This window comes from Camponotus vicinus, unplaced genomic scaffold, assembly GCF_025532165.1.
Source record: "Camponotus vicinus isolate PSW18456_S1 unplaced genomic scaffold, iyCamVici1.0 SCAF_5, whole genome shotgun sequence".
NCBI lineage: Eukaryota > Metazoa > Arthropoda > Insecta > Hymenoptera > Formicidae > Camponotus > Camponotus vicinus.
Window position 1 is genome coordinate 18,663,098 of NW_028141977.1, and position 17,125 is coordinate 18,680,222.

Below are 17,125 nucleotides of genomic sequence, written 5' to 3' on the forward strand. Positions count from 1 at the left end.
ATCCGTACAAAAGTCAAAATAAAAAGTAGCATTCGAGATACGATTTTGAGCGCGTAACATCAAAAAAACTTTTTCCAAACAAACATTGGTGATTTTAATTTTTAATTTTTGCTTTTATATCTCGTATATAGCAATATATATTGTGATAGGTAACATGTAATATACTAATTCGCAAATTTCTACGAATGATTTATTTGAAAAAAAATAGGACTCAGAATATAATTATCAGAATACATCTCAGAATATCAATAGTTTTCAGAATTAAAAAGATAAAAATTAGATGATTAAATAATGAACAATTATTGCAAACGATAGGATGAAAAAATATTATTTATATATGTGAAATTCATATGTAAAAGTACCTGCGACATCTTTTCTCTTTTCAATACCATCCATTTCTGAAATTGTACAAAGCATTTTCACAAATTTTATCTTATTAATAGTGATATAGTTTATCGATCATTATTAGAATTATTCTTTTCTATTTTCATATTTAATGGCTCCATATGCACTCATATGTACATATATATTTATACTGTAATATATATTATACATATGTAAATTGACGTATTATCAACACACACATTTGCTTGTACAAAGATACAAATGTTTTGTTACAAAAACAGTAGCGATTAAGAAAAGAGAGAGTGTAGGATTTAATAAAAATATTTCAAAATAATATATAAACCAAAACAGCAGTTTATCACGGCTGTATTTTAGACGTTATTTTATTTATTTACTCTTGCAGTTCTATTATCACATATATATATATTTATTTTTTTTTACAATCCCAACAATAAAAATATTTTTAATGTTGTAACATCGCTAGAAGATCGCATATTATGTACATTATGTATAAATATTTGTATAAAAATATAGATTTGCAAAATTTTGTGTATTGAATGATTTTATTATAATATTAGGTAACTTTTTATCGTTGTATGAATCTTCTGATAAATCTGTTTCTTCGAATTGATTTACAATTATAATTAATTATTTATCGCCATGTCGAAAATATAATAAAGTAATTTACAATTGTTCAAGCTCTTACATAAAGATTTTTATACACATAACATATTTGAATAATTTTCACAGGTATTTTGGTATATTTTCTGTCCGAAAAATCTCTTTTAACAATACATTATGTATGAAAAAGAAAACGCAACTGTTGAAGGCACTTTTTAAATATAACAATCACAGAGGCTACTTACATTAGATTACTATTCCCTCTATTTGCAATTAACATGCATTGCTATTTAAATTTATTTCCAACGCTTTTACGTAAAGTTTATATAAAATAACGTCGCAAGATAAATGTTTCTAACATAAATATGCTTTAATAATGTTTTTAATTTTAAGGTAAATCAATTTCAGAATTTTGAATATAATGTGTGTAAAGAGCATTTTTCTTATTCATTTTCTCACAAAACTTAAAAACTTATAGAATATAGAACAAAGTGTTTGTTAAGCTTAAAGGAATTCGTTTTGCGCGATTACGTATTTCATCGACAAGTCATCAACAATAATGCCGATTACAACAAATATATCTTCGATATATCCAAAATTGTACAAGACGAAATTTACAATCATCGTCAAAGTTGTTTATAGGAAAAAGAGAGACTTATCGATTACAAACAAAAAAATGCATTCCACTGTATAAGCAGAATCATTTTGTTTAACATCTATTTCTTGGTAATCGAGAAATGATTAATGATCTTTTTTCCGTCCTTCATAAACGCTATATAAATATCTATACTATATTATAACTCATCTAATATTTATATCTTATGTGTATATATATAAGACTTATGCGCACAATGCGCAAATATCTACAATATGTATAAACACCATTATTGTATTATACACATACTGCTGATCGCAGCGCAACTAGATTCGAGAATCTCCCAGACGAGGATGGGAACTTTCCTTTCATACTTTTTTCATTCAAGCCACACGCACAATACAAAATGGCTGTAATTGTAATAAAAAGTAATGATGTAACAAAAACGAATGAACAATAAAGGGATCTTCGCTCTAATACTGCTACCACAAGTTTGTCAAATTACAAACTATTTAACTTGAAGATAAGCGTAACAAAAGAGAAATACTATGATAGATTTTTCTTTTGCATGATTTGTAATAAATTTATTTAAATTTATTTCGTATGCGAATTTCAATACGCTTTATAATATTAAAGTGTGTTATTACAGAATGGAAGACGAAGATTGATAAATTTTGTTTGAAACGTGAAGCTAACAAAGAGATGTCTGATAAATTAATAAAATGTTTACTATGCAAATCAAAATTTGTGTTTTAAAATATGAAATGTGTATTTCAGTGTTCTATCGTAATATTACACAAGTATTACCAAATATATTGCAAACAAATTTGATGTCATGCTGTCAGAGCTTAATGTTTATTTCGCTTTCACTTACATAATTAAAGCAATATTGAATTCGACTTAAACATCCATGTATATAATTTCATAGTAAGTTAATTTAAAGAAATAATTTCTTATGAATTTTTGCAATATATCTGTGTTGATTACCTTGTCATGACATTTCCTTTCAGGTAAGTATATGAAAGTTCGCGTATCTACAAGCAATAGTTTTCATTTTCTTTCTTATTTTTTTAAGAATTATTTTTTTCTACCGTTCTTCCTTTAATATGCCAATCCTTAAAGTGCGACTTTTTCTACATAATCCCCGAAATTATGTAAAAAATGATAAATTATAAAATGTATTAAATGACAAATGAATTAAGCTTATAATAGCTTAGTTGTAAGTATATATATAATATATTTCTCTCTCTTTCTCTCATTCTCACACGCATATATATAAATCGTCCTTTACATGAAACATACATTCTACAACACTACAACAATTGATATATAACTTTTGCAATTGCGTACAAAAGTATGAAAATCTACAGTATGATTGCGATAATCCCTATTGTGAAAAATTTTATATCTTTTTATAATAAAAAAGAAAAAATAATTTTGAGATTAACTTAAATATTTTATCTTAATGTACAATCGTTTTGAATTGTTAAATATTAGGAAGGGAATGAATGTACGCAGGCAGAAACGGCCAGATGGACACATCGATAGTGATTTTCTTTCGTATCCACAATATCTTATCGATAAAATATTTACTTGTCAATGTTGAGTTTCAGCGACTTGCATCCCATCCAGCTGCCTTTTTTCACTTCTTTCATCTTTATCTGGATTATCCCATGCTTGCCTCTGTCCAGAACCGAAAACTACATAGAATGTTGCGCATATCATGTAAATACCAGCACAGATCATGAATACAATCCTCCATTTTGCTTGCGTTGGCTGCAAAATAAAACAGTAACATGTAAATTATTGTTTGATCAATTCTAATTATTCAATCACTTAGCGATTTTTTAAAAGGATCATTTTAATTACCGAATCATCGATGATTTCTCCAACAGTGATTGGCGCGAGAAGCCCAGCGAGATTGGCAATACAATTAGTAAAGGACATTAAAAGTCCGGCAAATCTTGGTGAGATATCGAGATGATTAACTTTAAAGCCGGAATAAATAGCGCCATTCAGACCGACTCCTACTGTGATGAGGGCTATGGTCATCGAGGGATTGCAACCGGTGTATGAGGCAACAATCAGCGCCACGGCCGGCGCATATTGACCGATACTGTTGATGATCTTACGCGTCACTGTATGAGAGCATTTTCCTGAGGAGATCATCCAATCGGCGACATGCGAAATAAACATAGAAAAGAGCCACATAGCGAGGTATGGAAGTGCAGAAAAAGCACCATTCTGAAATACAAAATATAAATATAAATTTCATTTGAAAAATTAAATTGTCTTTTTTTATTTTTAAAATTGTTTTTTTTTAATTACTTTTTTTTAAATCTCGCTCACCGAAAACATTTACTTACACTTTTAATGCTGAAATGAAGAATCTGCTTCATAAACGTCGGCAGTTGGGTCATCAGCGTTTCATATCCGTAATTTTGACCCATGTGTGCCATCAAAATAGCCCAGAATGGAAGCGAAGTTGCAATGGACTTCCATGGCACGGCAGGCGAAGACTAGAGAAAAAAACATCGTTAACTTACATAACTTAAAGATAAGACAAACATTCGAGCGGTTGCAATATCACAAAAAGACGAAGAAATCGGCGGAAACTTACAGATATGCCGGCGCTACCCCAAAGAGAACTGAGTATGTATTTCTTTTCGTCCTCCGAGATGGATGGATGTTTCTCAGGATCCTCATAAACCCATAAAAGAAACGCGATGCACCAGATGGTACCGATGGCACCGAATACATAGAAAATAGATGGCCAACCGCCTACTAATTCCCAGTCGGCCAATAGACCACTCAGCGGCATGGAAATTACCGTACCAAACTGTGCACCTATATGTCGTAAAAAAGACAAGAATACAAAAGAAATATGATTAGTGATGGTTATCAGAGGCCTGAATCTTACTTTCTCTTCAGACTATCTCTTTCTTTTTTACCAATGAAAGAAAACCTTGTGAGCGAGATAGAATGGGAGAAAAGTGCTAAAGAAAAAAAAAAGATAACTCGAAAAATCGAAAAAAATCTGGTCCACAAGTTCCGTCGCAGCAAGAAGCGCGCGTACACACAACACAGTAGCAACCTGATGCATCGAACTTGCTCCAGAGAGGAAGACACACTCGCGCGGCGGATTAGCTCTCGACTTGGTACGCGCTCGATAAATCGCTACGTAAAAGATCACATTGAACGAGCTTACCAGCATAGACGAAGGCACCCATCCTGCTCCGTTCGTTAGGCGGTATCCACTTCGCCAGCAGTGCGTGCGTGCAAGGCACAATAGGACCCTGCAATAGGGATTAATCCATTCCTATGGGGGGAAAGGAAATACACCCGTACAATCAAAAAACGTTCACACTCAAACGGATCAGTAATCCTTTATAAGCTTAAAACTAACACTACACGCTAATAGATATCTCTATCTCTGCAAATAAACAGAGAGACTCTCTTTTTTTTTATTATTAATCATAAAAATCTTTCAATGTAGAAGAAGAGCTAAAATAAGGACACAAGGGCCCTTGTAATGTGAATGTATATTCTTTTTTATCAAATTTCTCAATAAATAAATTTAGAACTATATACTTACAAGGAAATGAATGAAACTTCAGTTTGCAAATAGCAAAATGTATGTGTGCAAACAATAGATAACCGATCCCGAAACATCACACATTCTCATCTTCGCTCTCTCTTCTTGAGTCTCAATCAAACTATCGTGATATAGAACGGTAAAAGGATATTCGAAACATTACTTACCTCTCCTAAACCTTGGATAAAGCGAATGGTCATCAACCACCAATATCCCCAGTGCGCGGACACGGGGACCAGCAGCCCGAAAATCGAATTAATCAGCATGCCAACCCCAAGGAAGTATTTGGCGCCATAACGCTTGGCAAGTATACCGAACGGTATCTGCGTAATAACATAGCCCCAGAAGAACGAGCTCAAGAGATAGCCTTGCTCTTTATTATTCCACAAAAAGGGTCCATCGGCGTTCTACAAGGACGAAAATTTATTAGGCTTAGAGTATTCTCCAGTTCCTTTCTTTCTCTAAACTCTCATATATTTCTCTGAGAAGTAGAGAAAGAATTGCACAACTTTATGTACTTACTTCAGCTTTGGTTTCATTAGTGATGAGATTTCCGCACTCATTTATGGCTTCCTTTACTTTCTCGCTGTCCTGGTTGGCCGTATGATTGACCATCGCGACGATAGCCACGGACATGTTGGTTCTCATTATGTAGGCATTTGCCATACCAAGGAATATCATGAATGTCACTATGTGACGTTTTCCCATCAGACCTGAAAAAAAAAAGAAAACATAAATTATCGTTCCACAAATGCAATATTAATTATGAGATGAAATATCGTATAATAAATCTCTCTTCCCTGATACTCCTTTATATATTCCTTTATATATTTCTAAAAACATTTGTAATAACATCTTTAATCTTAATTATCAGTTTGAAGTCACGCAATTTTTCTTCTGTAGAATTTATTTTCAAAAACTCTTATTATATATTTCTATTGCAATTTTCAGATATCTTTGTTTAAAATATGTACGCAATTGAGCATCGGAATAAAACTTTAAAAAGTTAAAATTTTCAGCAATCCTAATTTGGAATCAATTAAGAAATATCGATTCCGGATTGATCTGGAAATCTGTCATTAGATTTGAATGACGAACTTTGTATTATCCTGAGTATATAACGTTATCTCATTTCAGTAATTTTAAAGTACACGTGCCTTTCTTCGATGTATCTCCTAAATATGACTGCGATAAAATCGAATGAGAAATAACTATGACATCGTTAATTGGCGCACTTAAGATATTTGCCGGAACGTGTCCTGCCATCGCGTATTAGCAGATACTCTGCCAAATTTTCACGGAAATAACCGAAGGACGAGTGACGGGACCAATGCCGAGGTGAGGGTTACACAAGAGATACGACTCGAGTCAATTGAAAGCGGCAAACTATCAACGGAAGAGCGTCGTTAATAAAAACTCGTAAACATCATGTAAAGACATCGCGCCTTAGTCACTTGGATGTATTTTAAATAGTTTATTTTTGAAGATACCTATAAGCGATTTTTCTCCCTTTTTTCAGAATATTATTAAAGCTAATTTTTCCATTTTGAATCACATTCAAATTTATGACCAAATATTAGTTCTCAATTTTGAAAAAGAGATCGACGTCAGTTCGTAATTTTTATTAGATAAAAAAATCCTCTATTCATATATATTTATTTTCTTTTATAGTCAAGTCATGTATGACACCAGTTTGAATTCCAGGCTGCTGAATCGACAAAATTTGCACGTATGTCACGCAAATCTGGAAACTTTTGTCATGCACACAGCAGGTGAGCTTAACGCGCGATAATCAATGAAACGGATGAGTCATTAGATCGTAATCAGATGTAACGTGTATACACGGTTATATAAATGTCGTTGTTGCTTTCAGTGTTGACAATTATCAAGAATTATGCTCGGGCACGTATTGTGCGTACACAAGAGCAAAGTACACAGAGAGAAGTCTGATAATATAATCTGTCTATATCAATAAATCACGAACTATACGTCGCATCTAATCGAAGTCGATGTAAGAAGCTCGACTTTGTCAACGACGAAGTCATCGTGTTATCAGTGTGTAATTGACTATTAATTTTGGACAATTAATAGAGACGTCCAAGGAGTGCATGTAATTCACATATATTCACAAGTGCCATGGCAAGTTTCCGTGAAAGGAAAACATTAAAGGTCACTGAACGGTCTCGATACAGTAATTTTCCACACGAATTGGAAATCGTGTCAACGATGATATAACTAATAAACCATTTCGGGTTCACGATGATTCTTTCCGCTTAACGTTTTCACGCTAATAAATATATGTATTTTACGTCATGCATTATCAATATCATCGTTATTATCTGCGTATCTTTTTTTTATAGCATAAACTATAACATAATTTCAATCTACTTTAATGAGATATATGTCTAAAGAGATAAGCGCGTAAAAATTTGTTGTAATTTTTTTTACTGAGTATATAATTATATTAAAATATAATTTTTATCGTATATATTTCAAGAAAAAATTAATTTTCAATTTAGATAAAGAATCTGAATTAAAATTAGAATAAATAGTTCTGATACTATCTGTGACAATTATTGTTTGCAGAAATTATTTAATTATATGATTGCTATTTAAAGATTGTTGCAATTTATTTCAATTGAGATCACTGATTGTTAAGCGAAAGTTCATCTTACTTTATCTAATCAATTTCAAATAAATGTTCATAAATGCAATCGATTTTGTTAGACGGAAACTTTTCGAAAAATATTTCTCAAATTATCTATAATAAAGCTAACAACGTTAGCAAAGAATTACGAAGAGAATTAAAAGTTTTTATTTAAACAAATTGGCAAAGAACACATCGCAATGTTTATTTTCCCAATTTAATACAATGAGTCACATTTTATCACATACAGCAGATAACGTAACCGTTTATTCTAGGAGATGAATTTTGTTAATTACACATTTTTATGACACACCATATAATATATATGTGCCATAATTATATAGAAAATTAATTCCCTGAAAAATCTCAAAATTTTAAGAATCATTCGTTTTAGTATTTTATTTCTTTTTAAAATTTTTTAATTCTGATTTATTTAATTGATTTTTTAATTCTGATTTATTTAATTGAATAGTAGATAATTGATATAATATCTAAACGTCAGAGGTTAAAATTTTATAAAATAAAGCCGCGACTTTTGAATTTCTTTGAATGAAGCATAATTATTGATTCGCGAGATTCTCAAAACCTCGAGAACCGTTAACGCTTCGCGAATAAGTGTTTTTATATGTGACCATTTTATTGCTATACCACGTGTGTATACCTTGTCTTATGTTAACTTTCATGTGTTATGTTAGCAATTATTAAGAATTAGCAATTACTTCGAGACTCACAAAACAAACGCGACTCCTCCTTTTTTTCTCTCTCTTTCTCTTTCTGTCTTTCGGTTCCTCTTGTTTGATGTTACAAAACTTTTTTACAACTAATTACACTCGACTTATTTCTCTTATCACGCTCCGAGATTAGCGTGCTCTCCTGGGAAGAGCAAATAAGATAGAAGACGAACAATCGACGAAGAATCGGTCGAAATGCTCGTCACGCGTTGGATTCATTCGCCTTAATTCGCGCAAGTATTTCTAGGAATAAATTTTGAAGTCTGTACTCTCGCTCGTCGAACCTGCTTAAGTCGATTGACATCGGACGACATTGTCGTTTTAATCGATCAGTTCTCTTTTAGCTCACGCATAAATTATCCAAACCTACTATGATACGTGTCCGCTTCCCTTTTTTCTTCTAAACCTGCTCTCGTCCAATGTTCTCTTAAAAATTGCACTTGTGTACTCTATTCATTTTATTTATTATGACAAAAGATCGTAGTTGTATGCTATGATTGTAAAACACTTTTCTTATGTAAATTTGTGCTCGGTAACCATGCTATTTAAAAACGCGTGTAATTTTTGAGTCTTTTATGCGACACATTAGAAAATAATTCCGTGTAAGAATAAGTACTTATATATTCCTAGAACAAAAATATGCTCATTAAACAGACGAGAAATACCACTTAAAATTTCTTGACTCTTTTGTATACTTAAAATTTCTTGACTCTTTTGTATACATTTTACAATCAACAATTCTATGAAAGATTGCACGAGCGATTTATCTTGAAGAAGTGCGTGTGCGAATATATATCGTGTTTATTTATAATCGAGAAATTTTTGCGTTCAGTTTTGCATATCACTTCAATTGAAGACAATCATCGAATCGATATATAGTGTTGTTCGAAAGCGATCTCCTATTATCTGGTTGACTTTACATAGTTACGTCAGCGTAATTACATAGAATCATTAGCTAAGGCTGATTAATCGCAAGGATAAAAATTCAAGTAAATATTGTTATAATTTTCCTCAAACATGTCAAAGCCAATCATCGGATATAATTCATAAATGTAGTAGAAAAATATTTGAGTTATATCAGTCTACTTTTGTTTTTTCTTTCTCTCTCTCTCTATCATTAATTTCATCACTTTTCTTTTTCTATCTATAAAAATTATTATTTATTTTAATTTCGTGAGATCAATAGTTTCACATATTTTAATATCCAACACATTTTATTGTATTTTGTAATTTTTTTGTGACATCCAATAATAGAAAAAAATAGTATGAATGATTCAAGGGAATTAATTTCTTAAAAATTGAAAAAAATATAATGCATTCAAATCAGTATTTTCGCAGTTTAAAACTTTTCTAAAAAATTGTGTGTACGAATATTAAGATTAATTATGAAAATCTAAAGCAGTGACAGTTATTTGTTTATTTCAAGTCACGTTTATATTAAAATCACCTGAAACTGGAAAAACCACGATATAAAATAAGATATATAATGATAATTAAGTAAGATAGTATCTTTTATCGGCAAAATTTTGAAACAATTCTTCCGAAAAAAATTTGATTAATTGTCTTCTATTGCAACTTTTTTTGGGGAAATTTCAAATATTATACGTTTATATTTCACTAATTAAATTTCTTCTATTTTCTGATATTTTTCTTCTATTACAACTTTTCCTTTTGGGAACTTTTAATATTATAAACATTATACATATTTCAGTAATTAAATTTTAAATTAATAAAACTTCGTAAACATGAACTTCGAAAAATTAAGTAAAGAATAAAATTTCACACTACTTGTCGAATAAAATTCTAAAATTATATCTTGGTTTCGAAATTATTATAAAACTTCAATACACTCAACAGAATAATCGTTTAATTTAAAAAAAAACTTCGATGAAGAGAAATTATTATTATTAACGTGAAAGATATATTTTATTTTTGTCGTTTTTTTCGAAAATATCTCTTGTATTTATATAAAAATTAACTAATTGTATTAATTATTACTACGTAATTGTAATGTAATAGTAATGAAATATCTTAAGTCATTATTGCATTTGATCAATCGAATTCATTTCAAGATATTGACATGATTGGGAATAAGATATTTCTGTGTAAACGCGAGGATCCTTTTTTGTTGGAATATGATAAATGCGCGCCGAAATAAGCGGATATTAATCATTGACAAATAATAGCCAAGACTAGGAATGTTCGCTGATAAGTAAAAATGAAAGCCAAGTCACGAAGAGTTTATTGGCCCAGATCCAATCGCGTTTTATCCGTGATCACATCACTGAATGCACTCTTTTGCGTACTTCACAAACACGTTCTCATACTATTAATTGTATCTAGTATCGGTCATTTCAAAATTGGAGGAAAAAGAGCCAAAATGAAAATCTGATGGATGACAGCCCAACACGCGAATAGATGACCCATAATGTCCGCAATAAATATCATATCACAGAGAAATCTGCTTTGAATATTAAATATATTTACGCTTAAATGCCAAATATCTGTTCTCTGAAATATTTTTTGTTCTTACTATTAATACTTTTTTTAAACGAAATTATAAATATATTTTTTTGAACAAAATTATAAATTATAAAATTAATTTATTATTTAATTTAATACAAAGATATAAATAAAGGTATATTTATATGTATACATTACGTAATTTTTTTAAAGAGCTCAGTTTCCAAAAGAGCTTATTGTAAATAAAATAAAATATTGTTTTTTAAATAATTATATTACAATTATCTCCATAATTGCATTATTAATGCGACTTTATATTAAATACGATGAAAAGAAACGGCAATGAAGCGAATTAAATGACGATAAAGCGACATATTAGCGGGTACTATAATTAACACGATGAAAGTAACGCGTGTTGAATTCGCAAATAAAATAATAATCGACATCGAGCGATTGTTTATAAAAAGAGACATTGAAACGAAGCGAGATCCTTGACATTTATGGCGACATTTATATGGTAAGTGATAAGTGTACGCAGATAAATGAAAATACATTGGCATCTCGGTCCAATCTGTACGCGCCTTGTTCTACATACTTAATAATGCACGAGTTTCTTTCGGTTTTCAAAATGTCGTCAACAAAATCATCTTGATTACTCTTAATTATTAATATCACTATAATATAATTATTAATATCATTATATAATTATTATAATTACGCAATCTATATATTTTATATTTATTCCTTGTAAAAAAATTTTACAATAGAATGAATAAAAAAAGATTAATTTTTACGTAAAATTATACGTAACATTTTTATTTGCATCTCAATTGATCTCGTTGTTTAAGAATTGTGTACTTATAATACGTGACACGCGAAGAAGATTTAAAGACATGATGACAGATCATAAAACAGAGCATAAAACCGGATATCTTTAAACGACGCTGATAGAACGTTGGCGTAATAATGGAACCATTTAGCGAAAATAGAGACAGGTCACGTATTATTCGATATTATTATTAGGCTTCTGTCTCTATTCTGGCGCGTAACCTAGCTCTGATAGGTCATTTCCGTATTAAAAGAAGCGTCCGCTTCAAATTTTCTAGATTCTGCGATACACTGCACTTTGTCCTGCACTCGGACAATCAGGAAAAAATGCGTAGTGTCACCTCTTGGATGCTGAATGCAGGAAACTTTGACAATACATAGACATGTGCATGACAATTCTTTACAACGGTATTCATTATAACATTCCATCTGAATCAAAAACATTACAATTCATCAAACTCAGCGATATTTGACACCTTATTCATATTAATTTCCTGTTTACAGCGCATCCGAATGCGGTAGCAGGCATAAAAAATTAACATCAGCAATATTTTGGAAAATCAATTGCTTCAAATTTTATCAATGGATTATTAGGCGTAATATTGCTATGTAAGGATCAATGCGTTAGTTATCGGGCATGAGAAAGAATTCGCATAAAGAGAGAGAGAGAGAAAGAGACATTCATTGATATCGATCACGTGAAAGATAATATACCGACATTGTTGACATTGAGCGTATTTATTGTATTACTCATCATATCAGTTTGCACCATATTTGGAAAGTATGTATGCAATAAGGAAACAATTGGCATTTTGTTCAAGACTCGCTTTAAATGATCTGCAATTCACAAAATACCATTTGTTATTTTATGCATCATTTATAATTTTGTATGATACGTGGAGAAATAAAATACACACATAAAATATGTGTCGGGATATGCATTAAAAATGTGGCGTATAAAATTATATAAACAAATTTGTTTTAAATTGTATTAATCGTCAAAAGTATTAATATATAATAAAAATTATTAACTTTTATAAATATTTGTAGAAGATTAGATTTTTAATTAAATAACTTTATCATGGGAGGAGAGAAAAATGATTCTTAATCATTAAAATTATTAATGATTTCACTAAAAAAATTATATGATATAATTGTATAAATTGCTTTTCATAAAAAAAAATCTTACAAATTATCTCTCACATAAATTAATGGTATATCAATATACTCGAGGCTCCCATAACAAAACTTGTCGAATGTGTCATTCGCGAAAATGATTTCGCAACAAGTTATCCTGGCTAATGGCGCCGCCTTAAGAAGAAACAATCGCGCAGGGGATTAACATCGATCAATAAGTCAATCAGTATGAGTGCCTGTACACATGCGATGATGTCGGGCACTTCCAAGTTGTCCTCGGGCGCTTACGGCGTCCGTCGTCGTCGGCAGCCGTCGAGCACGTGGGGCCGGTGGAAATAGCTCCGACACATACTACGATCTTACAAAGGATCGCTCGCGTGTGTGCGCGTGTGTATGTTCAATGGACGCGCATTGTCGCGCGAAACACACGCACACAGAGAAGAGCAACTCGAAAAAACTTCAGGGAAGAAAGAGGGGCAAAACGAGAGAGCATCACTCGAGGCGAACCGCGACAATTGGCAGGAGGACAGGGGAAGAGGGGAGGGTGTAATAGCCGTGTCTCGTGCACGTGAAGCGTTTGACGGTCGCTCGTGACATGTGTGAGCACGATTGCCGTGCACACACCAACACGCACCGCGTGCGATGCGTCAGCTGCCGGTGTATATATGCAGATATTCAGAATTCATCTGAGAAAGTTTCTATGTCATGTAAAAATACACTATTAGAATCCAAAATCAAGGCTAATTATAGAAAAATTATTATGAAATGGAGTAAATTTATCTTACTAAAAAACGATGATTATACGAATTTTATTCGCATCTGTTTTAAGAAATATATGTATATATTAATCAATGCTATTTGATTAATATTTATATTAAATTTTTGTTATTTTATATTATTCACAGATACATATTTACATGTATCAAATTAAAGAGAGCTGCTTGTAGTAATAAAATACGAGGCGTCGTACATATTTAATATCGAGGAACAAGATATGTATTCTATGCATCCCTAACAATGCAAACAAGCAGCAAAGTATGCATCTTGCATGCCGCGCTACATGTCGGCACGACGATTACGCGAGTAGCGAAGAGCTTGCAGAATACGAAGGAGAATCTCATAAAGGGGCATTCAAAACGAATAGCATTACTGAATATAATTTTCAATAAATAAATAAATATATATATATATATATATATATATATATATATAATTTTTTATTGTACATAATATTTTTTTTACTAAATATAATTTTCAATATTAGTAAAAAAAATATGTATAATAAAAAATTATATATTATATATATATATATATATATATATATATATATATATATATATTCTATTGAATTGCTACATATTATCGTACGTTCCAAATAATAAATATTCACGAAATATTTTTTTAGCATTCCAATAAATAGTAATATTAATGGACGATATATGCATCACAACAAAAATATTTTTATAATAATCAATTTTATGATAAAACAACACATAGTATACTTCAATTTAACGATCCAAGATAAACAGACTTTTAGATAAATTTTCCAAATGTCGAACAGTCATAAATAACTAGATTGATGATAAAAGCTCATTAAGCGAGAAAAAACTTCTACACGCACACTTAGTGTCACGTAATCGCGACAGAATGATACGAGGTAGCAGTTCATCATGTAGGAGGAACGTAATCTGTCCGATAAAGGCCTATCTGAGAAACGTAGAAACGAAGAAACCGATATACAGTAGAAGTGCTTAAGATCCTTGGATCTCTCGTTGCAGCCGTATCGAATTATGACGTCAAAAGCGAGAAATTATATAAAACTTTTCTTGCGTTATACGTCGAGACAGATTAGCTTTTTCTACATGTCATCACTTGCAATATACTCTTTTTTCAGATTGTGAATTAATAAATAGATATAAATTTTCAACAACTATATCACGAGCTGAATGTATATCATGACATACGAACAAAAATATTTTATATTTTAATAATGGAAGACAAAAAATTTACGCAATTTTTCACGTTTTTGACATCACAGTTCAATATGACTATATTGATTGATTAAGGTTCAGCAACTCGCTTAAAAAAGCAATATCGAGAACATCTCACACATTTTGATGGAGATAATAAAATATAAAATATATTTTAGTAGTTATATATATATATATAAGTATATAGCACATATATTATACATAATCACTAAAAAAATACGTATAGTTTTATGTTAAAATATGTAAATATAAATTTTTCCATGCCAGGTAACGATAAATTGAAGTATAATTCCTTGAGACAGAAAAAAATTTGTAACAAAACATATTTGTTAAATATGATAATGATTTTTTACGAAAAGTAAAAGAAGCAAAAATAACGATCATTAAGAATATCATTAAGAAAAAAGAAAAAAATTTTTGAAAAAGATTGAACTTTGATCTGACCAAAATATCGCTACAGATTTAAGCTTCGTTATCGTTAACGGTGATTTATAGTCATCTATCGCCTCTCTGTTGCATCTTTCGATAAATTTGATAGGCAATAAGCTATCGTAATCGCCCTAAAGCGATAAAAAATTGGCGTTACATACAGAATACTTGTTGAGAATCTTACGCCTTTTTTCATTTATGGAATCACTTTATCATGACAAAAAATTTCTCCAATATTTTAATTTTGTCAAGAATCTCTCAGCTCCATAATCTTTCTTAAGATTAAAACTGATTCTGCGAAAATTGAATTTATTGAAAATTTAATAAAAGATTAAAAAAAATTTATTTCCACATATATTTGTGAAATTCCTCAAAATTTGTAATCTTTTCTCTTTATTAATTTCCATCTAAACACTCGCTAATTTAGATTTTTTTTAGAAAAATAAATTCTAAATTATATCACAAAAATAGATAGATCGATATGCCGGAAGTATTGGAACTAAATGTAAGTGCATTGTATATTTGTACATTATTCACGGCGATAACGACTAATTGTAAATGTACGAGTCATTCGGTGGCCTTGACGCGTATCACGAGAAAAACGCGCTCATGCGTTTTCGAATGTTGCTTATACGCGTATGTCGAAAAATTCCGCTGTGATTATCCTGCAATGGAAAAATCTCACTCCGACAAACAGATTACGCTCGGGATGTCGCGATAAAGCTCAACGTTACGTTTCTATCTATCATTATACCTCAATCCAAATTGCGGTCGTTCTCACCCATGCGTCATCATCTCGCGACAGCGAGTGTCACGTTTCTTATCATTATGTGCCTTCTGGTGGTCCACTTGAGTCGCCTAGATGTAAGCTAATTTAATCATTCGTGATAACGTGATAGATATACATTTTTTTATATATTACATTTATAAAAATTTTTTTTCGCAAATGCTGCACATTTTTTTTTCATCAGCCACACTGTCGCTTTTGTATCTCTTTCATACTAATAATTATTACAGCATTGCTATTTATAACTGTTTACACGTTGTTCGTTAAAATAACAACTCATCACATTTCTCGAGATACTCATTCATCTAGTCCTTTCCTTTTTGTTACTAATAAAACTTTATCATTTTTTAAAATGCATAATATTGCATAAGCATCAGATCAATAATTACAAATTTAAATATTTTATTATAATACTATCTTCGTCAAATAAATTTGATTTTTTGTAAATTATTGTCGGAATACGCGGCATAGAATTCCTGTACAATTTTCGCATATTTGTACTGTACTGTAAAGCACAATTTATAATCTTAAAAAATTAGGAGCATTTATGTAACTGTTTACACAGATGATAATCCCTGTCGGAAACGGTTCGTTGGTGCAAAAAATCAGCAAACAACTATTGTTCTCGTCTGAGGAAAGCATCTTTGCAAGACACTTTTGTCGAAGAAAGAATGAATGCAGAATTGCATTATATAGTTTCGGGTTAGTATTGTTCCGAGAGGAGAACGCGGAATAATATATCAGTAAGTAAGTATTCATTAATGAGAGAAAACTCGTACTTTGAATGTACCACTTATATAATTACAACAATCTACAATTATAGCTCTGCAATCCCGACTATTTTGGTATTCTACGTATTAGTGGTACTACGTTTTATTTTTATCACAGAGGTATAATATAGATCTCATTAAATCTGCGAGATGAATATATTATTACATAATGAGGGTTCTGGATTA

The 17,125-nt window shown here is 30.9% G+C and overlaps 1 protein-coding gene across 2 annotated transcripts in view; it reads right to left on the minus strand.

Annotated features, from left to right (window-relative positions):
* Positions 1–172: 172 nt before the first annotated feature.
* Positions 173–17,125, minus strand: part of Picot (putative inorganic phosphate cotransporter protein picot) — a 51,573-nt gene continuing 34,620 nt past the window's right edge. For both annotated transcript variants that reach the window (XM_083101082.1, XM_083101081.1), the window contains 7 exons: positions 5,679–5,869; positions 5,324–5,563; positions 4,770–4,857; positions 4,182–4,408; positions 3,928–4,080; positions 3,431–3,805; positions 173–3,337 (listed from right to left, as the gene is read on the minus strand). In XM_083101082.1, coding sequence (XP_082957208.1) covers positions 3,158–3,337; positions 3,431–3,805; positions 3,928–4,080; positions 4,182–4,408; positions 4,770–4,857; positions 5,324–5,563; positions 5,679–5,869 — 1,454 coding nt within the window. In that variant the 3' untranslated portion in view covers positions 173–3,157. The remainder of the gene's footprint in view (positions 3,338–3,430; positions 3,806–3,927; positions 4,081–4,181; positions 4,409–4,769; positions 4,858–5,323; positions 5,564–5,678; positions 5,870–17,125) is intronic.